The sequence below is a fragment of the Aethalodelphis obliquidens genome, unplaced genomic scaffold (assembly GCF_003676395.1).
Source record: "Aethalodelphis obliquidens isolate GAN/ISIS:26980383/991018 unplaced genomic scaffold, ASM367639v1 scaffold30, whole genome shotgun sequence".
NCBI classification, from domain to species: Eukaryota; Metazoa; Chordata; class Mammalia; order Artiodactyla; family Delphinidae; genus Aethalodelphis; species Aethalodelphis obliquidens.
In genome coordinates this window covers 16731233-16757736 of record NW_020837974.1, presented here as the reverse complement: position 1 = coordinate 16757736, position 26504 = coordinate 16731233, and the positions used below count along the sequence as shown (strand labels likewise).

The 26504-nt window shown below is 50.7% G+C and overlaps 1 protein-coding gene across 4 annotated transcripts in view; it reads right to left on the bottom strand.

The window, feature by feature from the left end:
* Positions 1–340: 340 nt before the first annotated feature.
* Positions 341–26504, bottom strand: part of XPO6 (exportin 6) — a 121977-nt gene continuing 95813 nt past the window's right edge. For 3 of the 4 annotated variants that reach the window (XM_027126548.1, XM_027126549.1, XM_027126551.1), the window contains 7 exons: positions 23353–23508; positions 22279–22393; positions 21932–22103; positions 20363–20524; positions 18972–19070; positions 18586–18816; positions 15347–16036 (listed from right to left, as the gene is read on the bottom strand). In XM_027126548.1, the coding sequence (XP_026982349.1) occupies positions 15935–16036; positions 18586–18816; positions 18972–19070; positions 20363–20524; positions 21932–22103; positions 22279–22393; positions 23353–23508 (1037 nt within the window). In that variant the 3' untranslated portion in view covers positions 15347–15934. Of the gene's footprint in view, positions 647–15346; positions 16037–18585; positions 18817–18971; positions 19071–20362; positions 20525–21931; positions 22104–22278; positions 22394–23352; positions 23509–26504 lie in introns of those variants that run through there. The other variant, XM_027126550.1, reaches the window with a different exon arrangement.

Below are 26504 nucleotides of genomic sequence, written 5' to 3'. Positions count from 1 at the left end.
GAAGATCCCACATGCCGCGGAGCGGCTGGGCCCGTGAGCCATGGCCGCTGAGCCTGCGCGTCCGGAGCCTGTGCTCCGCAACGGGAGAGGCTGCAACAGTGAGAGGCCCGCGTAACGCAAAAAAAAAAAAAAAAATGTGCTCAGAAACCACAGCCACAGGGTGACCAACAAATCCACCTCAGCTCTGACATCCGGGGCAGAACGGAAGTGAGCCAGTCCTGGAGAGAAGTGGGAGGAGCACAGGAGGGCCTCACACTGGTCCCCGCCATCAGCAGTGATGTCCTCTGGATGACAGGCCAGGGAAGATCTCAGGGGAATGGAGCACGAATGCATCACGAGAAAGAGTGTGGGAACATTTATTTAGGACCGAGGGCACGTCAGGCACTTTGGCCAAAGGGATGTAACTGAACCCTTATGGGATTCTTAATCTCAGCTGGAGAAACTGAGGCTCAAGAAGTAGCAGGGCAGGGGCCGGAGTCCAGGGCCTGGCTGTCTGTCGTCTTCAGGTGAATCAAGTGTCCAGGTGGAAGCCCCATAGCCCACGGACTCCCCTCCTTGTTTCCAGCACTCAGTGGGATTTTTCTTAGTCCTCAGGGGCTGTAGCTGGTTTGTTTTACTCCAGTCTTGAAGGGGACAGTGAGGAAGGCTGGGGAGAAAACAGACATTCTAAGGTGTCTCCTGAAACCAGCCCTTCTTGGGCTGTCTTTCTGAGTCCGTTTTTTCCCCCCAAGCTGTTTTTTGCTTCCCTCTTCTGCCCCCTAGAGGCTGAGAATGGGGCAGCAGGCTCTGCTTCCCTGGACCCGGAAGAAAGCCCCCTCTCTCCGCATCCACCCTCCGCCAAGAAGCTAAAATTGCCTCCACAGCGACCTGAGGGACACCTGGGACTCGATTAGGTGATTGAGAGCAGAGGTCTCCAAGTGGGCGTAAAAGTTTATAAATTACAAATATATTACCAGCAGTATAAAGCATATATAGAAACTAAAAGAATTTAAAGGAGGACATAAAGATTAAATAAACACGACTTTTAAATGTTTTTATTTTATTTACTAACAGTGTAATAGACCTTTTGGCCTTCCTTTATACATTCTTTATAACATATTTTTACAGCTAGCAATGCAACTGCATACCCTTTCTTCAATTTTTTGAAAAACATGGGTTAACACTGTGCTGTCGTGATTCAGGAGTCTGGTTCTGTGTAGAGTTACTTCCATACTTGATTTGGCTGTTAGAGCTGAAAAGAGCGCTTTCATTTGGATTTATACAAATATTTCTAAATCCAAATGAAAGAAGCACCTCATGGGCTGTGTTTTCTTTCTTTCTTTTTTTTTTTTTTTGCGTTACACGGGCCTCTCACTGTTGCAGCCTCTCCCGTTGTAAAGCACAGGCTCCGGACGCGCAGGCTCAGCAGCCGTGGTTCACGGGCCCAGCCGCTCCGCGGCATGTGGGATCCTCCTGGACCGGGGGCACGAACCTGTGTCCCCTGCATCGGCAGGCGGACTCTCAACCACTGCGCCACCAGGGAAGCCCTGGACTGTGCTTTCTAAACACCAATATTCATATTTTAGTCCCATTCTCAAAATAGGGAACGTTTTTGGTGAAATCTGGCTAACCTACATTCATCTTTCTAGATATCCACCACTAAGTCCGGCAAACAAATCGGAAGATTAGTATTCATGTATTTTTAACAAATGGATTCAAAACCCCCTGAAAGTTTTCTTTTTGGAAGCTTTTTGAAATTGGTTGGAATCTTCTGTTTTCAAGTTCTTGAAGTGTGCAGGCTTGGAGAGTTTCTAAGGGAAACATACTTTCCTTGCTTTTTGGCAATACAAGCTCATAACAATGGAAACATTTCCAAACATCTGCTTTCAAAATGCTCTTTCCAAAGGTGTAAAAAAGCAGTTACATTCTCTCCCATTGTTTAAAAGTTACCTTCCTCCTAGAGGAGCAGATTAGGTGCTTTGTTTTCAGGGGGGCAAATAGTGGACAGTCACGTGTCACCCCAGAAGGGGTCAGCAAATGTGGGCGCTTGTCTTTAAATACATGAGCCTCATCTCCAGACTCAGCAGCTGTTTGAAGTCACACTCAGGGTCCCTCCCCATCTCGTAACAAAGTATCACTGAAGAGTCTTCTATGCAAAGTTCTTGTTCTTAGTAGTAATAATATAAATCATAAATACGGTGATAGAGAAGAGGGACTCTGTGTCAGGCACTCTGTAAGCGGGCTCAGACGGATTAACTTACTATATCCACGAACAGCCCTGTGAGGCAGGTCCGATTCTAGACCTTTTTGACAGATGGAGAAACTATGGCACGGACGTGGCAAAACCATGAGAAGTCAACTGGACAGCATGTTTAGGACATCGTTGTTGTGACTGACAGATGATACTGGCAAAGGGGAGACTGTGGATGGGGCCGGTGTGAGAACATGGGGACCCTCAGACTTGGGAACCAGAGCTTCCCCCACCACCCAGGAGACACCATAAGCTTCTAGCGGATTTGAGTCCAGGCCTGTGGTTTTGGCACAGCCGCAAGGGACACCCACACTCTGATGGGAGGCGAAGGACACAGAACTCAGTGAAAAAGGGTGAATCTTGCCTGTGCTCGCACTGCCTTATCTTCCTCGGGTTTCTGATCAAGACATATGTTCTGGAGCCTCTTACCTTTACCACACAATCTGTTAAACAGTAGAGATGCTCACACACACACACACACACACACACACAACATACACAACTGCCTGACACTCCTTTTACTGGTTTAGTCTCCCAAGTAAAGCAAAGAGAAAGACGATTTATTGAACATCTACTAAGGGCCATAAGGTGTACCCAGACCTTTATACGCATGACCTCGTTTTTTCCTTGCAATAGCCCTATGAGTCAGGGGCCCTTGTATCCCCATTTTATAGATGAGAAAACTGAGGCTGAAAGAGGAGTTGACCTGCCCAAGGTCAATGGCAGAGCTAGAGTTCAACCCCAGGTATGTGACTCCCGTTCCTGTGGCCCAGGATACCTTGACCTGGCAGCCATCACTTCTGGAAGTTCCACCTGGCAACTCTCTGAGTGGTCAACTCTGTTCTGTGTGCTGGGAGGGGGTTTTGTTTATTTGTTTGTTTTTTGGTTTTCCTAATGGAATAAATTTGATATGTAACATTGTGTAGAGTTTTTGAGCAGAAAAGAATTCTACCTAGTTAGAAGAGGGTTTCGTTAAAATAGGTGAAGGCAGTGAAGCATGGAGAAACAGAAGTAGGAAGAATGGGATGTATTCCATTCGTGTCTCCCCAGGAGTGAGGAAAACCAAACACTGGGTTCAACCCAGTGCAAGGGAGAGAGCTCCCTCATTGGGGTAAGTTTATCATGAAGAGAAAATCTACCGCCTGACCAGCACCCCTGAGGGGAGGCTGCCCCAGGAAGGGACTTGGCTGGGGTTTGTGAGCCAAGGGTGGGCACACAGGGCGTGGATTTATGCTGTTGAGATGAATAAATGAGGTAGATCCCATCCTTGGCCCCCATTCTTTATCCATCCTGTATCTGTACCCTTTGCCATTTTACACTGTCCTTCCACAGTGGGCGGGGCCTGCTTCCCTGCCTCTTGACTTTGGACACGGCTTTGCCGAGAGCATGAGGTCAAGATGTTGGTGGCTTGGTCCTCAGTCTAGGCCTCATGAGATCTTGCAAGTTCCCACTTGCACTTCTGTCGTCGCTGTGATCAGAACACACCTGGGCTAGGCTGCTGGCCCCAGGAGGGGGACCTTGACTGACAGCCCCTCCTGATTCCCAGATACGTGACCAAGCCAGCCAAGACCAACAGACCTCCCTCGCCAAGTCCAACCTGCCTGGATTCCTGACCTCACATTCTCACACCACGCCAGCTCTTACGTCGATGATGGGGAAGTTGCTCTTTCCCAGAAGCCCCAGCAGATGGCTCTTGACGTCTCACTGTAGACAGAGAGAATGATCCTCCGACTGGCTTAAGACAGTCAGGACCCACCCCTGGAGCTGCGTCTGGGGTCAGTCCCTGCCCAGACATCATGGAGGAGACAGAGAGAGGTGGCTACAACAATTATCTATTGCTGTGTTAACAACGTGCAAAACTTAGCAACAATTACTGTTTCTCATGATCCTGTGGGTTGGAATCTAGACAACTATACTTCTCTCTCTCCCGGTACCATTCGTGGGCTGCAGTCTTCTGATGGCTCGACTAGGCCCTAGGATCGATGAGGAGCTCACTTGTACACCTGGAAGCTGGTACTATGCTCGGTGGGGTGCCTTAGTTCATCACGTGAGCACCCCCTCCAGTCAGCTAGACGGGGCTCCTGTTTTGCGTGTGTCTTGGAGGTCTTAGAAGGCACAGGTGGAAGCCACAAGGCCTCCTAAGCTCTGCCCTAGGCACACACATGGAGTCACTTCCAGGCATTCTATTGGTCTAAGCATTTCTGCCCAGATCTAAAGGGAGAGGGAGTATTGCAAAGGGCTGGTAGGTCTGCAAACAATCCCCACAGGTGATTAGGGCAGATACAAGAGAACAGATTCCGGATGGCCAAAATGGCCAATGACCACCACGAGAGGGCAGAGGGAAGCAATGGCAGAGAGGCCTTCCCGGGCAGTGGGCGGATCTTTCTGCCCACGGGTGCCCTGGCGACTCAGCAGGCAATGCCCCTGGAGACAGTGCTCGTGTCAAACACAGGAATGTTCCTGGGACCTACGCCCGGGGATAATCTTTGAGATCAGGACGGTAGGGGCTGGGATTACATGTCTCCCTCACTAAATTGAGTCATGAAACTTTTATTAAGGGATCTAGCTTGTCAATGTCAAGAAAATAAGGCAATTCCGGGCAGACCCATTAAAAGCAAATCCTTCTCCACTATCGCCATCGCCGGTCCTGGAGGAATTGTGAAATGACAGGGTGAAGAGGCGGGTCGGGGGTGGCAGAAGGGGCTGTCTCATCTGCTAATTGCATGCAAAGTGCTTTCCCAGGCCCCTAAGAATGCAGGCACAGCAGCCACATCCAATTTCCCAAGGTTTCTTCGCAGAAAACTGCCTCCTTCACAGACACGAGTGACAGCTGCTTCCATCAGACACGGGAGTGTGTACCCAGCCACTTCTCCATCAACCAAGAAGGAGGGTCAAGTGTGGCTACGTCATTTCCGGAACCTGAACACCCCCCTCCTGCCCCCTCTGACTGAAGGCCTCAGGGACCCAGACCTCCTAGCTGGAGAGACCCTCTGGGCCCCCTGGACCACTCTGCTCAGGGAATGGGGCCACACAAAGCCCCCACTTGGAAGACTATGATGTCACCCACATCCAGATTGGCCATCTCGTAGATATGTGTTGCTGGTCAAGCAACTTAGCCCCTCTGAACGTAAGATGGGTACGACAGTGTCCACTTAACCTATGGAAAACTCCTGGTATGACTTTTTTTTTTTTTTTTAATGTGAGCCAAGATTTTAAATCAGGAGATCGAATACAAATAATTGGATTCTCCAGTTTCTTAGGGACAATCTAAAAGTCTGCCAGCACTGGGCCTGCATTCCCAGCTGGCAGAACTGGCTGGAACTGAGTCACTGTTTTAGATAGGATAGTCTTTCCACTTTGCCACAGTCCCCACCACTCCCTATTGTCTTACATCAGATCTACTTTGCTCATTCCTATCCCTGACCTAATCCCAGCAGGCACTGGAGTTTGCCACCACTGGGTTAGAATTTTAGTTCCACTGTCCTCAGAGCTCTACCAGATCGTTATCCCAGGATCCACTGTCACTAAACCAACAGCTCAACATCTGATCTTTGTAGGGAGCCGTCATTGCCTCCTTCTGCATCCTCCATCGCTCCAGCCACCAGGGGACTTGGAAACCACCTCCCTAGCCAGGCATCTGACTGACCGGATCAGCCTTCAAACGTCCTTGTTCCTCCCTGTGGCTGAAGATCCTGGGGTGAGGCCTCTGCTTTCAGCAGTTTGCAGGGCCCCAGAATCCAAGTCTGTTTTACTCCTCCAGGCGCTTAGTCTGCAAATGGTTTCATCTCGGTCTCTGGGCTACTTGACTGGAGCATCCAGCTGCCGTCTCTGATGTTTCAATCCTTCAACAAGTCCCCATCGAGCCTCTGTTACAGGAAGCAGCAGACCAAGGCGCATGGGCCAAATCCAGCCCTCCACCTGCTGCATTCTGCCCACAAGCTAAGAACAGTTTTTACATTTTTTAATGGTCGAAACAAAATCAACATAAGAATCATATTTTGTGACACATGAAAATTATATGAAATTCAAATTTCAGTGTCCGCAAATAATGTTTGATTGGAAAGTAGCCATGCCCTTTCATTTCCGTGTTATCTGTGGCTGCCTGCAGGCTCCAGGGCAGTGTTGGGTTGTCGCAACAGAGACGTACGGCCCACAGCCCACAGCGCTTCAAATGTTTGCTCTCTGGCCCTTTCCAGAGAAAGCCTGCTGCCCGCTGCTCTGCTACATTCCAGGCCCTGTTCTGGGTATTGGCGCTACAGAACTATTTCCGCTGCCTGGTGCTGCATAACAAAGTACCACAAATTGAGCGACTTAAAACAACAGAAACGTATTCTCTCTGAACTCAAGGTGTCGGCAGGGCCATGCTCCCTCCGGGGGCTCCAGGGGAGGATCCTTCCTTGCCTCTTCCAGTTTCTGGTGGCTCCCGACGTTCCTTGTGGCCGCATCCCTCCAATCTCTGCATCCCACCTTCCCCTCTGGGTACATATTTTGGAGACACTCATCATTGGATTTAGGGCCCACTGGATAATCCAGGGTGGTCTCATCTCTAGATCCTTAAGTATATCTGCAAAGACCCTTTTTAAAAATAAGGTCGCATTGGGCTTCCCTGGTGGCGCAGCGGTTGAGAGTCCGCCTGCCGATGCAGGGGACACGGGTTCGTGCCCCGGTCCAGGAAGATCCCACATGCCGTGGAGCGGCTGGGCCCGTGAGCCATGGCCGCTGAGCCTGCGCGTCCGGAGCCTGTGCTCCGCAACGAGAGAGGCTACAACGGTGAGAGGCCCGCGTACCACAAAAAATAAAAAATAAGGTCGCATTTACAGGTTCTGGGACGTGGGCATATCTTTGGCTGGAAGGGGTCATCATTCAACCACTACAAGTGGTTTATTGCCTTCTAAAATCTTCCATTGTTTTGAAGGGAGATTAATGATAACCACTTACCCCCCACACCAAAAAAAAAAGACCCTAACAGGTCAGGTGTTGATGAGAGCTGTAGGTGAACTACAGGGAGGTGAAGCAGATGGAGAGGAGGCTGAGCAACAACCACCCCGGGGGGTGGTTGAAGGTGGGAGGGGAAGCCCTAACCCGCAGGGCCCGGGGAGACTGGAGGGAGGCGGCCGAGCCACCGGAGCCCGGTCCCCAGGGTAGGGGAGGAAAGCTGAGGCTCAAGAACAGGGGCCTGAGGCCTGCCCCAGGGCAACAGGCCACCCCCGGCCTGGAGGGTTGGAAAGGCAGGAGCTGCTCCACCACTCACTTAACTGCTGGGGCACCAAACAGCATCGAGTCCTCAAGCCCACTCACTCTGATTTTCTACTCTGCTAACGGGAAGGTGGAGACTTCAGGCGCCGGTGACAACCTGCTGTGTCCTGGTGGGGATGGTAAAGGTCAGATGTCACAGGTAAGGGTCTGGCACGCAGACACACTTAGCTTCAGACACAGGATTCAGTCCGTTTCGGATATTCAGTCCTGAGGGGACCATGATCATCTAATAGTGGCCTTTTAGTCTGAGGATCCAAAGTCCAAAACAAGACCTGGATGTCCCTCCCCCAACCCCATAAAGACGTCTGCCTCCCCCCAAAAGCACTCTTGGAAAGAAGAGGGATGGGGGGAAGGGAGACCTCTTTAGACAAGACACTTTCAGTGGGGAGTTTGACAAGTCTGCCATGGACAGCTGCACAGGTTGTTCACCATCCAAGAAGGCCTGGCTAAGGGAGCAAGTGTGGGGTGAAATCTTGCTTACACTCCACTCTCCTGGTGCAGAGCTGCCCCTATTTGGAGGAAGAGGTGCCTTTTGAAATTCTCACAAAACTTGTCTGAAGTTTGAACTTTAATGGAATATTTTATCCAGAAGAGCCTGTTTTAAATCTGGAGAGAATGACTTCTGTTTAATGGGAAAATTTTTAAAAAATACATTTTTCCGGCCACCAGTTTTGCAGTGTAAAATGAGATGATTTCTAGAAACAGGTACGTTTTGCGTACATCTGAGTCAGGTCAGAGCACAGAGTATATTCTGTCCGTCACCTCACACATGCGCACTGTATACACACACACACACACTCTCTCTCTCTCTCTCTCTCTCTCTCTCTCTCTCTCGTAATTAAGATGATATAAAGAACATGGACCACTTTCTTGAGGGCAGGACCCATGGTTATCCACGCGTCAGGCCTAGTCCTCGACCCAGTACTGGTCACAGTATAAACCCTCAGTGAATGTCTGGTGATGGACTGGCAGACTGAACAGGTGAGTGGTGCATAAGCGATACACACCTTTGAGCTGAGGGTGGGTCAGACACGCATCGTTCTATTAAGGGAAACCTATACAGCTGGCCTTTGTTTGGCTCCACAGCCCCTGTGCACAGAGAAACCCCAAGGAGCCTTGTGCTCAGGGGTGGACCGGAGTGCCCAGGGTCTCCCAGAAGTGCACTCCACCTGGGTCATCTATACAAACTGGATTCTGCAAATAGCTCTCAAAGCCGCCAGAGGAAGCAGAAGCAACTGTGTGGAGCATACTGTGTGTCAGGAAGCAGTCCTCTCCTCACATGCCCAGGCTCTAAAACCAGAAAGGCATGGGACCTGGCAGACCCGGTGAATCTGGGCCCCTAGGGACCCAGACTCCTGGCTCTCAGCTTCCCACTGTCCCCACAGCCAGCTCAGGCTCTGGCTCTGGGACTCCTCCAGCAGTTCTATCCACAAGCACTTCCTCTCAGGAAGAACAAATCCGACTCCAGGCACAGCAGCCACAGCACCTCTGGCAGGGAACAGAATTTGGAATCCCGTAGACCTGGTTTCCCGCCCTGCCACTTACAAGCTGTGTGACCTCAGGCAAGCCACATAACCCCTCTGGGCCTCAATGTCCTTCAAGTTCAAGGGTGACAGTGACAAATGTCCTGTCTCCTCGGCTCAGCAGAATATGAGCTTAGGGGACTTCTCTGGTGGTCCAATGGTTAAGACTCCACGCTCCCAATGCAGGGGGCCCGGGTTTGATCCCTGATCAGGGAACTAGAACCCACATGCCGCAACTAAGGATCCCACAGGCCACAACGAAGGTCCCATGTGCCACAACTAAGACCTGATGCAGCCAAATAAATATTTAAAAACAGAGAGAAAGAAAGAGAGAGAGAGAAAGAAAGAAAAAAGAAAGAGAAAGGAGAGAAAGAAAAAGAGGGGAAGAAAGAGAGAGGAAGGAAGGAAGGAAGGGAGACAGAAAGAAAGAGAGGAGGGGAGGGAGGGAGGGAGGGAGGCGGGAGGAAACGAGCTTAGGAATGGCTGACAGGAGCACAGAAGCTTCCAAGGCCCCTCAGCATGCCGTTTCCCCAGTGAGGCTGAGCGGAGGCTGGCTCCTCCGTGAGCACGGGCATAGCAGAAAGAACGCAGGCTCTGGAACCACACAGACCTAAAACTGGACCCCAGCTTTGCCAATGACTTGCCGTGTGGCCTTGGGAATTTCACTTCCCCTCTCTGCGTCTCAGTCTCCTTATCTGTTAGCGTTTGCTCTGAAAGCAGCGGATCCTAAGGGCTGGGGTGGGTGCCTGCAGAAAGCAAGCCCTGGGCAGCGTCTGGAAGGCAGTGGTGGCCTGTCTCGTCCTGCAGCGGGGGAGGCGGGAACCATTTTTGGAAATGCCACAGTACAGATCAGTAAGGTAATAACAGCCCCCAGAGTGTCCTCGGGGCTCCCAGCCCCTCCCCAGGTAGGCTCAGCAGGGGGAAGCTGGAGATGCTGTGCACATCCTTCTCTGGAGTCCGAAACACTTCTACTCCAGTGGCCTTCAGAGGCTAGAAGCAAGGTCGCAGCTACTCCAGGGGAGCTCAGGACTTGGGCAGAGAGAGGCAGGGCATGGGCTGGTTGCAGCCTCTGGACCTCAGGCCCCACCTCAGCAAAGTGAGGATAAGCCTTCCTCAAGGGCTCCGAGATTGGACAGTATCTGTCTTGGTTCTTCCGGAAGGAGCCGCCCCTCTGGACGAGTCTCTAGCCTCAGGCCCCAAGCTAACTCCAGACACCAAGGTGGGTCCAAGAGCCGAGGGCCCAGATTACCTCCTACAATGTTCCAGAGGCCACTTCTACCTCACTGGTCCCCGTCACGGCTTAGGCAGAAACAGCCTGACAGCTGGGGTCGTTAGGGGTCTGTGACCCACCAAAAGGTGTGTATATGCACAGAGGCCTAAGGGGGCAAAACCCTGCCACACACATAACATCATGTTGTACACCCTGGAAGAGGTGTGTGCATGTACATACACACAAGGAGAGGTCTGGAAGGCCACCCACTGAGTCCTTATAATGACTTAAGAAACTTCTATTTTCTTTGTTTCTCTGAAAGGAACATGTATTGTTTGCACAATAAAGAGAAGGAAAACTGGAGCTGCTGGATGTGTTTAAATAATTAATCTTTCACCCTCGTGGCCCCCCACTGCGGGCACCACACAGGGCTCTTGGCGTAGACCCAGGAGGCCGCATAACCCATGTCTGTGGTGAAACCCACCACCCCACCTAGGGCCCGAGCCAATCAATTAACATGGCTTTTAACAGATGTTTCCAAATGATGCAGACAGGGAAGAGCGGAAAAGGGAGTCCCTGAGCTGAAGAAATCCTTCACTGAAGAGCCGTTCTCTCAAGTGCTTTTCCCTAAGGAGCCTGAAAGTAAGGCCAGGCGTTCTGAGAAGACACCAAGGACGCGGCTTCATTGTGTTAAAAATTAGCGCCAGGAGAGACCTCAGTGTGACTCCAGCTTCCTCCTTTGAGGAAAAACCCGTTTAGATACATCTGGAAAATCCTCACGCACTCAGTGTTTTGGGGGCACCTGCTCCAGGCCCTACACTGAGCGCTGGGGACACAGATGCTCCCCTGCCTTTAAGGAGGTCTCATCCCGGCGGGGGACAGAGGCACCGTATGGTTAGCAAGGAAGCCTCGCTGTCAAGGAGCGTGCAGGAGAGCTTCTGAGTGGAGGACCTGGAGGAGGGCAGCCAGCTCAGGTCCAGAGGGTCAGGGAAGACCCCAGCTTTCCCCTGGAGCTGGTGTGGGGATGAACCAAATTGGTCCAACTGCAACCACCAAAATGCTGGCTGTGCAGAATACGACGTTGCTCGTCATGTTTATCTCAGTGCTGGGGACCAGCTCAGAGTCGATCCCTCCTGATGAGCCAGGCAGCTGCACCTGAAGCTGAAAGGAAGGACGCCGGGGATCGTCTGTCTTCCAGACACTACAAGCCTCCCAGGGCCGGACACTTTCTCTTCCAGGACTAGGGAGAACAGAAGTCCCAGTTTACACCTGTCGCCCCAGAGTTACTGTGATAATGTCTCTTTTCACTCAAGACATCCGGGTTTGGGGAAAAAAAAATTATAGTCATCCTACCCATCTGTCCACCAAAGTTTCATGGCAATCTTCAAATGTCTCCGGTCAGCGCCAGCCTGGTTGCCAGCCTTAAGATGCCGTCACAAGGTGTCTTCAGCCTTCCTCTGCCCGCTCGCCCAGAAGCGAGACCTGCTCAGATGATCGTCACCTGTAATGAAGTCTCCCCTGATCCTCAGCCCTCCCCTGATCCCCTAGTTCTACAACCCTCTGTCCATCTTCTGGACTCCTAACCTTGATCACAGTCCTAAGTACTTAGATTCTGCAACAATCTGTTTGCCTTTCTCCTCACTGGTCTGAGTTCCTTGCAGACACAGGCTGTGTCTTATTAATCTCCAAATCCTTCCCTCGCAGCCCAAGCACCTGCCTTATGGAGGCATTTGGTAAGTCTGTAAAATTGACGAGCCACCACCAACCATGGCTCCTGTCAAGGTCCCTCTCCCTGGTCCCAGCTGCCTGGCAGAGGTGTCACTTGGAGACACTAACATTGCTCAGAAGTGGGCAGGAGGCCTGGTTAGGCTGCCACTAACCAGCCAGGAGGCCCTGGGGCTCAGGGTCCCCAAGATCCACAAAATTAGGGGCTGATTTGGTCAAATGGTCTCAGTGGAGCCTTACAGCTCAGACACTTTGCAACTCTGAAGTCTGTAACTTTCATCCTTCTTCTGAATAGAAATCAGGCCCCAGTGATATCACAAGCCTCAAAACTATTTGACCAGCAGTTTCACGTGTAGGAACTGAACCTATGGAAATAATCACACAAGTACCAAGATTTATGTACGAGGACGTTCACTGCAGCAGCATTTGTAATAAGAAAAACTATAAACAAATCATGGTATAGCCATATGATAGAATACTGCCAACAACTGCAAGTGTGTGTGCCTGACGCCCAGTGAGGCCAAACGGAAACATCAGAGTTTGGAGCAGAGACAGGTTTATTGCAGGGCCACGCAAGGAGATGGGTGGCTCACGCCCCCCAAAACCCCAAACTACCTGAAAGCTTGCAGCAAAGCATTTTAAAAGGTGAGGGAGGGGTGTGGCTGGTTGTTACAATCTTCTTGGTGCAGGAATCCTTTGTCCCCATAGGTCAGGTCACCATGTTCCTGTAAACCTCCAACAAGCCAAGTATTATTCTCTGTTCTGCAACATTTTATCTCTGTATGAGCAGAAAAGTGTAATACTCTTAACAGGTATAGCTCTTGGGACATTGGGATTGACATATATACACCTGTTGATACTACGTATAAAATAGGTAACTAACGAGAACCTTCTGTGTAGCACAGGGAGCTCTACTCAATGCTCTGTGGTGACCGAAATGAGAAGGAAGTCCAAAAAAGAGGGGATATATGTATCTATACATATAGCTGATTGTAAAGCAACTATACGCCAATTAAAAAAAAAAAGGGGGGGCTTCCCTGGTGGCGCAGTGGTTGAGAGTCCACCTGCTGATGCAGGGGACACGGGTTCGTGCTCCGGTCTGGGAAGATCCCACATGCCGCGGAGCGGCTGGGCCCGTGAGCCATGGCCGCTGAGCCTGTGCTTCCGGAGCCTGTGCTCCGCAGTGGGAGGGGCCACAACAGTGAGAGGCCCGCGGACCGCAAAAAAAAAAAAAAAGGTATAGCCTTGAGAATAGGCTGTCCTGTATATTTCAGGCTATGGGCAACATTCTTAACTGGAAGCAAAGGCAACAGAACACAAAGATTAAAGTAAAAGAAACAGATCTAACATGGAGTCAGATTTGTTCTTCCCTATTACAATACCATCCACCATTAAAAACCATGTTTTAGTAGAATATTTAACAACATGAGAAAATGGTCATGTTAAATAAATCAAAAGGAGACTACAAAAACAGGACCTCTATTTAAAAAAAAAGGAAAAGGAAAACCATACATGTTTGCAGACAAATAGGGAAATGTTGAAAGAAAATTCACCAAAATACTAACACTGGTTTTCTCTGGGCACTGGGATTAGATGACCCTATTTTTTTTTTTCCTGCATTTTTTACATATTCTTCTACAACATTTTGTAGTTGGAGGGGGAAAAAAGGCTGTTAAAAAATGTCAACCCTCCGTTGTGTGAGGCCAATGGTAGGCAATGGAAGAAAATGCCATAAATTGTGAAAACCAGAAAATTTCATCAGAACCCTTCCCAAAGCCAGCGGCTGTGCCTTTGGCGGATGTAAATGACATAAACCAGAGGAAAAGCAGGACACGGGCATCAAATGGAGCCGAGACAAACTGCTTGCACCCAAAGGTGGCAGGGAAAGCAGCCCACCTCATTGAAAACCCCCAGCCATTATCTGACCTAAAGGCTCCCTCTTGTCCATCTCTATCCTTTCCCCATCCCCTTCCTCAGATCACAAAGACAGTTTCTGGATTTGCCAAGGGCCTGAGAACTTATCCAATTCCACCCAGGTGTCCTAAGGCCTGCTCTGTACCAGGCCCTATGTGGGGCGCTGCAGTCAAGAGAAATCGGATCAAGACCTGTCTGACCTCCCTCCCAGGGGAGGAACCCTTCCTGCAGGTCATCCAGCCTCTTCTTGTCCACCTCCAAGGACTGGGAGCTCACTACAATCCATGCAGCTGGGGCCGCGCCCATCAGTCTTAGAATAAAAATCCTCCATCCCAGCCCACCTTACTCCTCAAGGCCTTTCCTCTACCATCCCAAGTCCTGCCTTGTGTTCCATCCAAGGGTGGGGCTCACAGGCGACCAAACCCATTCCCTCACCCCCTCGGTCATTAGGCATTCAAAAAGCCCTTTCATCATCTCGGGCACAGGCAGTGCTCCCGGCCTTGCCTAGCAGGCAGGTGAGGTGGTGTTTATAGCCCAGGAATAACTGGATGCTAATTCCCTTCTGTTAAAGGGCGACTGAAGTTTCAATTCCCTCCTCTATGAACTCTGAACTGGGGCTAGCTGCAGCTGGGAGGCTGTGACTGACGCGGAGCAAGGGGCTATGTGCACGTGTGCGCGTAGCTCAAATCCAGCCCACGTCCCCACTCCCACCAAAGTTATTCTTATAAAGAAAGGCCTCAGAAGTAGAAGCCATCAGCCCCCAACTCCCTCCCCAGTTCTGTCAATGAGCCTTCGCATAACACCCCTACCCTCACTTTCAGGTGAGCAAACCTCTTCCTGTCAGGCGTGGTGTTCCTCATTAGAAGCAACCCCAGTCCTGTCTGTCCAGTCCCTGTCACACCTAGAGCAGGAGGAGCTGCCGATCCGTTACCCTAGAAACTTCACGGACAAGTGCCATTTCTGCACGTGAACAGCTGGTCAAGGCCTCACATCTCTGACACACCAGCAAGCCCTGAGTCCCACCCACTCCTCGCCCCTCACACAGCTACACCCTCCCTCCCCTCCCCAACCCCCATTCTCAGACAATCCATTAAGAGACCTTCACCTCCCTGTTGTCCTCAGGCGAGACTTCGGTCTGTTGAGGGGTCCACTCTCTGGGAGGGGGAGCAGTGGGAGCCCACGTTTTGAGAAGCAGGGGTGTGGACACCACCTGGACTCCAGGCCCACCTCCACCACTAGGGTAGATGTCAGACCAAGTCCCCCACCATCCCTGAACTTGAGAAACAGGGACCCTGCGTCTTCTCACTGTTATAAAGATGTTGTCGAGAAGAGGACGGGATGTAAGTTAGTCCTCCTCGGAGGGGCTCCCCCAGGGCACCGACACAGGCCTCACCCCTTGCTGCCCGGCACCCTGCCAGGACGCTCCCCTTCACCTGGATGCTGGCCCTTGAGGAAGTTTTGAGTGGAAAAGAAGCTCCCTAACCAGCGTTTATATAACAACAACATAAGCATTTTATTTTTTCATTAAGCTTCTTAGTTTCTTAGTATCACAATGGAATGATGAGAAAACAAGAACAACAAAAAAAAACCCCACAGGTCTGCAAATCTCTGACAAACAGCAGAGACTTCAAGGCATTGAGGGGGAGGGAGGGAGAGGCCTGACAGAAGTGCCAAAGTAGTTCCAGCATCAGCCTCTCCTTAGCCGGCTGGGCCGGGGTGGGGGGAGGTGGAATGGTGAGAAGGTGGCACTGTCACAGCTGTCCTTGGCATTTCTGCCTCGTGACTGATACACGCATGATCTGCACGGACCACCCCACAGGGTTTCCCGTTGCCTCCCCGGTACCTGGCCGCATGATCCCTGCCTGCTCCAAACCCCTGGACACCCCGGAGCCAGTTCTGCTGGGTGGGTGGCAGGAGAGGAGCGTGGAGGGGGGTGAGGGCAGGCGACGCCGCTCCGGGTGTGAGAAGCCGAGGAGTGGCCGAGGCCCGCCCGGGAGACACCCGTGGCAGCAGGCGCAGGTGGCGCAGGCGGCGGCGGCAGGAGTCCACGTCCCTTGGGCGGTGAGCAGGCCACACCTAGAGCTTCACGGTGCCAGGGGGCAGGCTGTCATTGCAGAGTCTGTAGTAACGCAGGTCGTTGACCAGCCTGTGCACACTCTGGGTGAACGAGGGCAGGTCCTGGAAGGCAGGGGCACAGCTGCAGCCCAGCCCCACCCAACACCCAAAATCACCCCCACCCCACCAGCCACTCCTGTCCCACAGGGCGTCCGGAGCTCCGAGAACATTTGACAAAACGCGAAACTTCACTCACTCTTGCCCCACGTGTCAGCAAAGGCACGGTGGGAGAAAAAGAACAACAGCTGATACCGCCCTAGTGCCCACCACGTGCCAGGCCCTGTCCCAAGCAATTCAGAGACAGAAGTTGTTCAATCCTCACTGCCAGCCTGCGGTGCAGGTTGTTAGTACCGTCATTTGAAGGATGAAGAAAGCGAAGCGCAGACAGATTAAGAAACCTGCCCCAGGTTACACAGTCAGGAAGGGAGGAGATCCAGACTGGAGTCGCTCCCAAGCACGGATACGGCTCCCCTCCACCACGGCCGGCCGAGCCACATCTGCAGAACCCTTCTCCACCCAGGGCTCCAGGCAGGCCCTGCCAATCAAGAGTCACAGTGGCCCGTGTGTCTCACGACACCGAGCCTGCTAGGCCACAGAATACAAACAGAGAAGGCCCCTCACAGCAGGAGGCCCAAATTCAACCATGGACCACTACAGGACCACCCGAGGTCTGCTTCTTCATCTTTGGATTGGGATTACTGAAGGCTGGATTGCAGGTCCACAGGCAAAGTAACATCAACGGTGCCTGTCCACACCCCCTAGGCAACCTGGCTAACCTCTCCTCCTCTTCAAACTTTAGCTCAAAGCCTGCCTCTTCCAAAAAGGCCACTCGGATACGTCCTATTTCCTGGCTCCAGTGGGCTAGGTCGGGGCCTCTGCTCCAAGCTCTCTGAGGCCCTTGGCTCACCCTGCCTGTGGACAGTGAGGGCAGGCTCTGGAGCCAGAAGCCCCAGCTCCAGATCCCGCTTCCTGGCTCCACCAATCCCAAGTTCTGTAATTGCCAACCAACTGCTGCCCCTTCTGAGCCTGGGTTCCTCTGTGAAGTGGGGTTAAACAACAGGACCTACACTTCAGAAGGCTGTTGGAAGGCTATAAAAAAGCCGAGGCAAATACGGTGCTTGGCTCAGTCTGGTCCACAGAGGGCGCTGTTGCCCATCTTCCCAGCAGGACTCCTTAAAGGCAGGGAGGCACGAGCTCCTGGACACCTGGCACAGGGCTGGAGAAGAAGCCAGCTTCAAATACACAGTGGATGGATGAATGAATGAATGAAGGCGCCGAGTCCTTTACTTATTTCATCCTCAAGAAAACAAACCAAGGGATATTTTTAAAATCAGTGGTGCCCAAATGCCAAATTCGAATGTCTTGAATGGAACATGGCAGTATATTTCTGCATTTTTAATACGCACCCCAGATGCTCTGATGCATACCTATCAATAGCTTTGAAAACCACTGCTTTAAATCAAGAAGTTGACTGAGAATGACATCATTAGAAGCTGATCATTAAATATTAGGATTTGGCCTCCAGGATAAGGATGACAAAATACCCAACTGGCTGAAGTGAACTTAACGAAGCTCAGGAGAAAACAAGATCAACGCCAGGGAGAGAAAGTTTCCAAGACAAGGGAAAACAGGAGCCGAGTCTAAGAAAGAACGACCCTGACACGTATCACAGACGAGACAAGCAAGGAAGACGAAGAGTTTGCTCCAGCAAGAACAACACGCAACCCTGGACGCTGAAGTGGAACGTGGATGGGCTGTTCTCGCACGGCGGTCGGGTCAACACCACCAAGAGGATGTGGGAGAAAGAGAAGGTGTCACTGCATCAAGTGTGAGTGGCTGAAAGACGAAAATTACTTATTCGATAGGAAAAGTTCCAGGAAGAGCCTCTTGGCGGGCGAACAGCCAAGACTTACAGCAGCTGAAACTGGAAGGAGGAGGACAGATGAGGGCCCAGCAACGAGGCCTCAGGACAGGAGAGGCTGGGCACCACGGGACCCGGACACACTAGCAACGATGGCTTCACGTGCATCCACAGACCTCACCACCCCAGTTCCCACTCAAGGGGCTGCCCAGGCGGAACAGCCCACGTGACCGTCTCTGGGTGGGCAGTGGGAGGCAAGAGCATGAGCACTGTGAGGCTCCTCCCAGGGCCTGGCAGCAGGTCAGCCCCACTGAGCCTGGCATCTGGAAGAGCCCAGGGCCCCACCGCTAAACCCTGATGCTTGGGCTCCCAAGCGTCAATCTTCATGGCCTGTCTGCAAGTCCTGGCCGTACTGGCTCACAACCCAGAGGAAACAAGAGCTGGGCCCCAGTCAGAGGTGGGCTCGACAGGGTGCAAAGAAGCTGAGACAAATCAGGCGGACGGCTGGGGCCAGAACCGGGCCCAGTAGCTGAGACAAAGAATATACGTGCTGCAGAGGCCACCACTGGGGGACAGCGTGTGCCCCTCAATCCAGCCACGGCACCAAGTCATCCAGGAGCCGCACGAGCTACAGTGGAGCCGCCGGGGGCACAAAGCACGCGCGAGGCAGCCTGCCCCCTCCTCTCGGAACAGGTGCCAGGCTTGAGAGCCCACGCCTGCCCTCCCTTTAGCCTGGCCTCTCTCTCCTCACCCGATCCATCTTGAAATTCCGCCCCAGCACATTTTTCTGGTTGGCATCCACACCATCACAGCTGGTCAGGAACTCTGGGAGGAAGGCCGCGAAAAAGCCATCGAAGTCCACAGAGGCCATGTTGTAAATGGCGATGCCAATCTCCTCCTGCAGGAGGTCGTGGGACTTGTGAACCAGGACCTGGAGCAGCACGTTCACAAACTGAAAGAGCATGGTGGTCCGGAAGATCTTCTGCAGACAGAAAGAGCAGGGTGAGCGAAGGCCGGGCGGGCTCCCTGCCTACTTCCTGTTGTGCTCCGCAGCCACTGACCCGAGGAGGGTGGCCTCGGCCTGGGCCCATGACACCTCTGAGGAAGAAACCTTCATCTGAGAGCTGGGGCACTTACCTTGTGGTACAGCTTCTGCTTCGTGTTGAGAGTCTCCAAGTAAAAGAGATTTTGTTTAAATAGGTGGATGTCAGGCTGGAGAAAGGACTGTCCAAAAGCCTAGGAAATAAGACCACCATTTATAAGCAGCCTTTCAACACCCTCAGACCCAGCCCTTCTAGGGCACCTCCCTACGCCCAAAGAACTGACACTTGGCGGCGGTTCCCCATGCTGATGCAGGGCGGGGCACCTACCGTCTCATTCTCCTGGCCTGTCTGGTCAGATCTTTGGAACGCTCCTGTGTAGTCTGAGCTCCCAAGTTCTCCCCACTGGGCCTCACTTATTTGGTCTCATCTTGCACCTTTTGTAATAAACCTCCACACCTTCACAGGATCTGTCTTTGAAGGAAGCAGCTAACACCTCTAGGCAAGCACCTCAGCCATCTTAGCAGATACCAGAGGCTGCCCTCCCCGCCTCAAGCCAACCACTCGCCCATAAACCATCCTCTCCTTGGCATCCCAGATCTTATAAACCACAAATCCTTGAAGGCTCCTTCACACCTGGCTGCCTCTGCCTTGGGGTTAAGCAATAGCAAATTTTTAAACTGCTTTGCAGTTTCTGGGCTGCGTAAGTTTCCAGTTCACCCCCCCCCACCCCAAACACAAAGAGCCCTGCTCCCACAGAAAGTGACTGAGGAGGAGTGGGGGAGGCCAATGAAATGCAAACCCAGTGGTGGGCAGGGCACTCCCCAGAATAAGCCGGTGATGGCCTCGTCATTCCGTCCCTGGGCTCCTAAACTATGAGAAGGGGGTCTTATAGCCACAGTGGTGTGTGCTCAGCCCCCAGAGCTCACTCTCTAGGGTTTAACAGTTGCACTTGATCAGAAAGGGAGACAATCACAGGGCAGTGCTTCTCCCAACACGGTACAAGCCAGAATTATCTCTCAAAAATGCAGATCAACTAACACACTGCTGCAGGTAAGGAGGGCCCCCGGTGGTCCTGACGTGGGCAACCTCCTCACACGTGGGGCAACTCTGCTATAAGGCAGAGGGAATTGAGATGTATCCAGCATCCTGGGTGCCAGGAACGCTGTGTACACTCTCATTTAACCCCACAACAAACCCACGAAATAGGCACTATTATCCCTACTTTACAGATGGAGAGACTGAGGCTCCAAGAAGTTGACTAACTTCATAGGTACTAAGAGGTAGAGCTGAGCTTCAGACCCAAGACCACGAGGCTTCAAAGTGCCACTGTGTGGCGCCTGCTGCAGTGGCCACGTTAGAGGCAGTGGGACCATATGCCACAGAAGCAAAGCAAGGGACAGTCGGCCAGTGGACCCAGTTGGTGTCCAGAATGATGCCCGTCTGTTCCTGGATCACAAGGCAGCCTCACCAGCTCTGCCACATTACCTGCATGATGGCACTGAACTGAGACTCATTCTCCATCTGCTCCTCAGCAATGCCCCTCTGGACACTGGCCAGGACGGTGGACTTGAAGAAGTACCTCCAGTTGTGATGGAGCGTCCGGAAAAGGAGCTCAAACAGCTCAGCCTTCACATCAGGGGAGGGGCGCTGTGGAGACACACACAGACCCTCAAACCTTCAGGGAGCCACTCACAGCCTGGGCCCAGAGCAGCGAAGAGGCCTGAGAGATGCCTCCTAACAGCCAGCAGCGTGTTGGCTTTCCACCCTCACTCTCGTCCTGTCAAGCCCCCTGTGGGCCAGCAGTTCAAACGAGGAGTTCTTCGGCAGAGACATGGCCGCAGTTGAGACACAGAATGCCTGGGTCGGTGCCAAGGGGCCCTTTTTCTGATGGAAGCACTCAGCTTTTTAAGCTAAGAGAAAAAGGCTACTAAATGGAAAACAATTAGGAATATGGATTTCCTGCCGAGCAAGCAGCTGATCTGATCTGTCACATCTTCTTGGTGGTGCTGTTCCTTTGCCAGTATAAAAAAAAAGCTGTCCCAGCTAACCTGTTGGCCTTATGCAACCTCTGAGGATAAAGACAAACAAGAAGGCTTAAAAGAGGTTCTGCCCTCTATAGAAAAGGAGTTTAAAGAGCACTTAGAAACCACCAACAGCAGCATTAGAGGGCCTCCAGGTGGAAGCAGCACCTCGGGGGAGGGACTGTGTGGCGCTAATTGCTCTCCCAGCCTGTCTCCTTTCTCACTGGCAAGAGGAGAGGGTGAGGGAGGCAGGCTCAGCAATAATTTTCACATTTATCCAAAAATCTCCAAGTCACTGAAGAGCATGACAGGTCACATTATTCCACAGGTCTCAGCAGAATTAAAAATTATAAGGCCCAGATCTATTTAATTCAGCTTTGATTAAAGTTAAATTAAGACCAGGGGGCACCAACTTCCATGGCAGGAATCCTCAGAGGGCGCAGGTGTGTTTAATGATGCAAAGCAACTGGACTTACTTAAGCCTTAGTCTGGGCAGTTAGGAAGGTTAGCCCTTATTTACGTAACTATTACAGAAAACTTAAGTTAAATATATAATTATTCTGAATTTTGTCATGCTGAGTGGCTGTTTTCTAAGAAGGACAAAGAGCTTTCTAATGATGAAAGCTTTGAATGGTTCTAAGAACTTGTTTTGTACCCCTGAGATCATGAAATTTCTTAATAGGAAAGTGTTATGAACTGTTATTACTACAACATTTGTTATGTTTGCTGGAGAAAACCATATATTCACCTAAAGTTCTACATTGTTTGCCATGGGACACTGATCTTACTTACCAACCAACCTTGTGACAATTAACCTGTTATGCTTACACCAGATTAGCTCTAATTAACTCAACCAATATAAAAAAACCATATCAAGCTAATGGCATTCTTTCTCAGAAAAAAAATTATTTTATAAGAAAAATAAAATAACTAACAAATTAGCTTTAAAGCACAACACATTTTCCTCAATATTTCATTCCGTCCCCCATCTCAGGCAGGAGGCAGCACAGTGGACCACCCCAGCCCCTCATACCTCGGCGATGATGGGATACACCTGCTCCATGCACAGGGAGATGATGCTGGGGAGGAAGGGCTTGAACACCTGGCCAGGCTCCTGGACCACCACCTGCAGGATCTTCAGGAACTTCTCAACTACCCGGCAGCCAGTACTGCCTTCGTGGAGGATGCTCTCGGCCAACTGTTCTCTGCAGACAGAGAAAGCACACAGTAGCCAAGAAAATGTTTCTCTGGGGAGCAGTATGAAAACCAACACTTGTGGCAAGTGAAGGAAAGGAGCAAAAAGTCCCACACTTTGTAGCCAGGTCGCACCACTTCTCAGGTTGAGTCTGAAAACCTTGGACACAGCGGGTCTGTGGTTACCTGGTAAACATATTGAGGAAAGTCTGTATGATCTGCTCAGTGAAAGGCACGCCCATCTGTACTCTAAGGCCTCGAAACAGAGTGAGGAAGAAACTCAGCATCTCATCAGTCACATCTAAATAAAGGGACAAAGCAAATGATCAGAGGCACGTACACAGGGATAAACAGAAGCCCTTGGCTTGATGCACTTCCTTCTGCAATCTGCACTATCCTTTCTCTTTAATTTCCCCAACACCATCACAGCCAATGACGGAAAGTGGGAAATGATTATGGATGTGCTGAGAAAACAGCTCTGGTACAGAGAACTCTGTCTGATGGCTCACGATAGGAAAAGAAGGTCATCTCGAAGCCGCCCTCACTGCCCAGCACCCAGCGCCATGCAGAATTCTCACTGCAGGTGGGTTATTCTGTACCCGCTGATGCAACTACTGAACTGGGTCAGCCCCTGAGGGCTTCAGCCACTTCTCTATGACTGGTAATCTGCAGTTGGGTCCAGGGTCAAGTGGCTGAAAGTGGACAGTAAGGGTGTACTCAGATTGCATGGCCCTGGGCTATTAAATAGATTAACTGCAGAAAATACTGGTTACATTTAGTGTGGCTCCACTTCCAGATCTAAACAATCATCTCGTACAGTACGTTCTGGCTTGAACTGTACACACTCAGGGGCAATCGGTGAACATCTGCTGACTGAGAAGCCCTGGATATTTCTCTCATAAGACTGACAAGACCACTGTAAGTGGTCATGAGAGCCAGGCGAGTACATCCAGAGACCCAGAGAGAGCCTCTCTGAGTGACAGTGACAGTGTGCGGAGGTGAAGCATCCCAGCAAAATCCACCTTGCCGTGTAAGTAAATAAGTGGAGCTATCAGAAAAGTTCTCTGTCCCGCTGCAATGCCCCTCTTACTCCAATCCATTCATGTTCCCAAGCGACTCAGCGACACACGACATCACCGCCCTCCGCCTTCACCATCTAGGCCGACCCCACCGACTGACTTGGCCTGCCCTGCAGAGCTAAGCAGTTACTCTGGTCCTTGTCAGCACCACCCAGCAGTGAGGCCTGCGGCCAGCTCCTACCTGACTGATGGATAAAAGCTGGGAAGAGGGCCAGGGAGACCTGCACGGATTCCTGCAGGGACTGGTAGCAGATCTGTCGGGACTTGGTGGATTCCCCAGAGATATTCTCCACGATATCTTCTAAGACACTAAGTGTCTGGTGGATAATCACTTTGGCTGCAAACCAAGATTAAGTTGCCTGTTATGACTTGTCTGAGGATAAAGCAGGGTAAGAGGGAACACAGGGAAGGGGAAGAAACCTGCAAAGTTATTCAGAGGACAATCACACAGAAGTCTCTCTCGACTGCATTATCACTCTCTCTTTGTATCTCTCTTTCTACATCCTTTTCTTCCTTTTTTGTTCCCTTTTTACTGTCAGAACTCCAGTTGCCTGCCAGCCAGCCTGCTCAGTTTTTTGCCTCTATTCTGCCTCTATCCACCTGAAACATGTCCACAGAGAAGATGAAAGGTCCCTCAGGTTAGGTGCCTTGCACTTAATCAAGACTGTAAGATGGTGAATAGACCAGTGAGAATGTTAAGTGTCACAAGGTAATCACCACAGGCAAGAATGGACACATGCAGATCAAACACCCTCCTTGAACTGCAGACATGGCTCCAGCCCGGTAATCCACACAAGCACCGGCCATGCACATCTACTGCTGCTGTGTTAAGGAATAAACTGCCTGATCAATCCTTGGTCTATTGGGCCTGAGGGCCTGAAAAAATACATATAATTATTGTTATTATGTTGCATTATATTGTAATATATATTGTATTATATGTTACTGACAATAAATACTTCTAACAATCCCCTGATGTAAGAGCTCACTGATGACTCCATACAGCACACAGGGGAAACAGAGGCAGTGGCTAGCAAACAGGCAGGATCTCAGAGGACAGAGCAAGGGCCTGGGTCAGAGGGGCCTGGATGTGAATTGCATGTGGTCAACACAGCTACACATGGGGGCAGGATCCTCATCGGTACACCAGGGTTGGCCAATAGCTCCCACCTTTGCAGGGTTGCTGTGAGGATTAGAGACAAGGTTCAGAATGATTCTCGCAAAGCACCTGACATATCAGGAGATCCAGCACAGGGAAGTTGTCACCATTCCCCAGCACCTGTGGGGTTTCTCTTCCCACCGGCTGCCTCAAGAAGCCCCACAGGGCTCAGCCTGAGCTTGACAGACTCGACCCTGGCGGAGCTCCAGAGGAGGAACTGGAGCTAGGGCTCTCCGGGTGGTGCTGACCCCCAGAGCCCACCAGCCTCTGTGAGGGCTGCAGCAGCTTCCAGGGAAGGGGACAGCAGAAAGAATCCAGGCTTTAGAGGTGCTTGGGACCAGGTTTGACTCCTGACTCTGCTTATTCTGAATCTCGGTTTCCTCATCTGAAAATGTGGAGAGATGACACCACCTCACTCATAGGACGGGGCATGAAAGAAGACAATGGCTCACAACAGGCCTGGTCCACTCAAGGCTAGTTACAGGGATGCTAGACACTGAGCTCCTGAAGAAGCCATTCACTCACAACACTACCAGCACACGGATGCTCACTAAGCCAGAAAACTGCACCTAGCAGACGCTTCCCCAAGAACACACAAGGCACAGGAAAGGCAAACAGAGTCAAGAGACCAAAATCTGACCTCTGATGTGAGCGTATTTAAACAAGAACCAAGATTTATTCACAAAAATGTGCAAGTGGAAAACTAAAAGCACAATTAAATATGTAATAATAGGAAAATGGATTAAATATGCAAAAATAGGAAATATGTAAATTGGTACTTCCATAGGATAGGATGTTATAAAACCATTAAAAACACTGCTTTCAAGAAGAAAGGCTAATTAATAATAATTTTTAAAAAGGTGGGGGGGGCTTCCTTGGTGGTGCAGTGGATAAGAATCCACCCGCCAATGCAGGGGACAGGAGTTCGATCCCTGGTCCGGGAAGACCCCACATGCCACGGAGCAACTAAGCCCGTGCTCCACAACTACTGAGCCTGCGCACTACAGCCCGCGAGCCACAACCACTGAGCCCGCAAGCCACAACTACTGAAGCCCACGCACCTAGAGCCCGTGCTCCACAACAAGAGAAGCCACTGCAATGAGACCTGGGCACCACAATGAAGAGTAGCCTCCGCTCGCCACAACTAAAGAAAGCCTGCGCTCAGCAACCAAGACCCAACACAGCCAAAAATAAATAAATAAACTAATTAATTAATTTAAAAAAAAAGAAGAAGAAGAAGAAAGGGGCAATGTGGTGAAGAGCAACGGATCTGGAGCCAGTCAGACCTAAATCACACTCCTGACGCCACCACTTTCCCTGTGATCCAGAGCAACGTACACCTGCCAGGCCTGGGGTGGGGGATAGGGGGTACGGGATACCTTTATTGTGGAGAGATTGGCAGACACTCCCTGAACCTGGTGATCACACTGAGCATCGCCAATAATGGGATAAACAGAAGCAATGCAGTGGAAGTACACGTCACTACCTGGGTGGTATTCCTGCCAAAAACTACTGGAAACAACCAGACAGAATAAGATTATGGGACTTTCTACAAGAAAACAGGTCCGGACGCTTTAAAAATGTCAATGTCGTGACAAACAAAAACTAGGAATATTTTTCTTTATTAAGAAACTAAAGAGATGTGACAATCAAATGTAACTCATGATCCTTGAAGGTATCCTTTTTTAAAAAGCAAAAAAGGACAGTCTGATAACAACTAGGGAAAATTTAAATGTGGTCTATGTTATTAAACAACATTATTGTAACAATGTTCCACAGCTTGGCTGGCTGTGTTAATGGTGTTCTGGTTATATAAGAGAATATCTTGTTCTCAAAGATAAAGGTTAAGTACTCAGGGATAAAGTGTTGATGTCACCAACTTCCTTTAAATGGCTCAGTTAAAAAGAAAAAGTGTGTGTGAGGTTGGGGAGAACACAAATGTGGCAAAATATTAACAACTGGTGAATCCTGGTGAAAGATACCAGTTTCTCATTTACTTAATCTTTCTTTTTAAAAAATTTTTTTATTGAAATATAGTTGATTTACAATGTTGTTTTAGTTGGAATGGGGGTTTAACTCTGTTTTACTACCATGTATTTTCTTGGCTGCTTTGGGTCTTCGTTGCTGTACGTGGGCTTTTTCTCTAGTTGCGGCAAGTGGGAGCTACTCTTTGT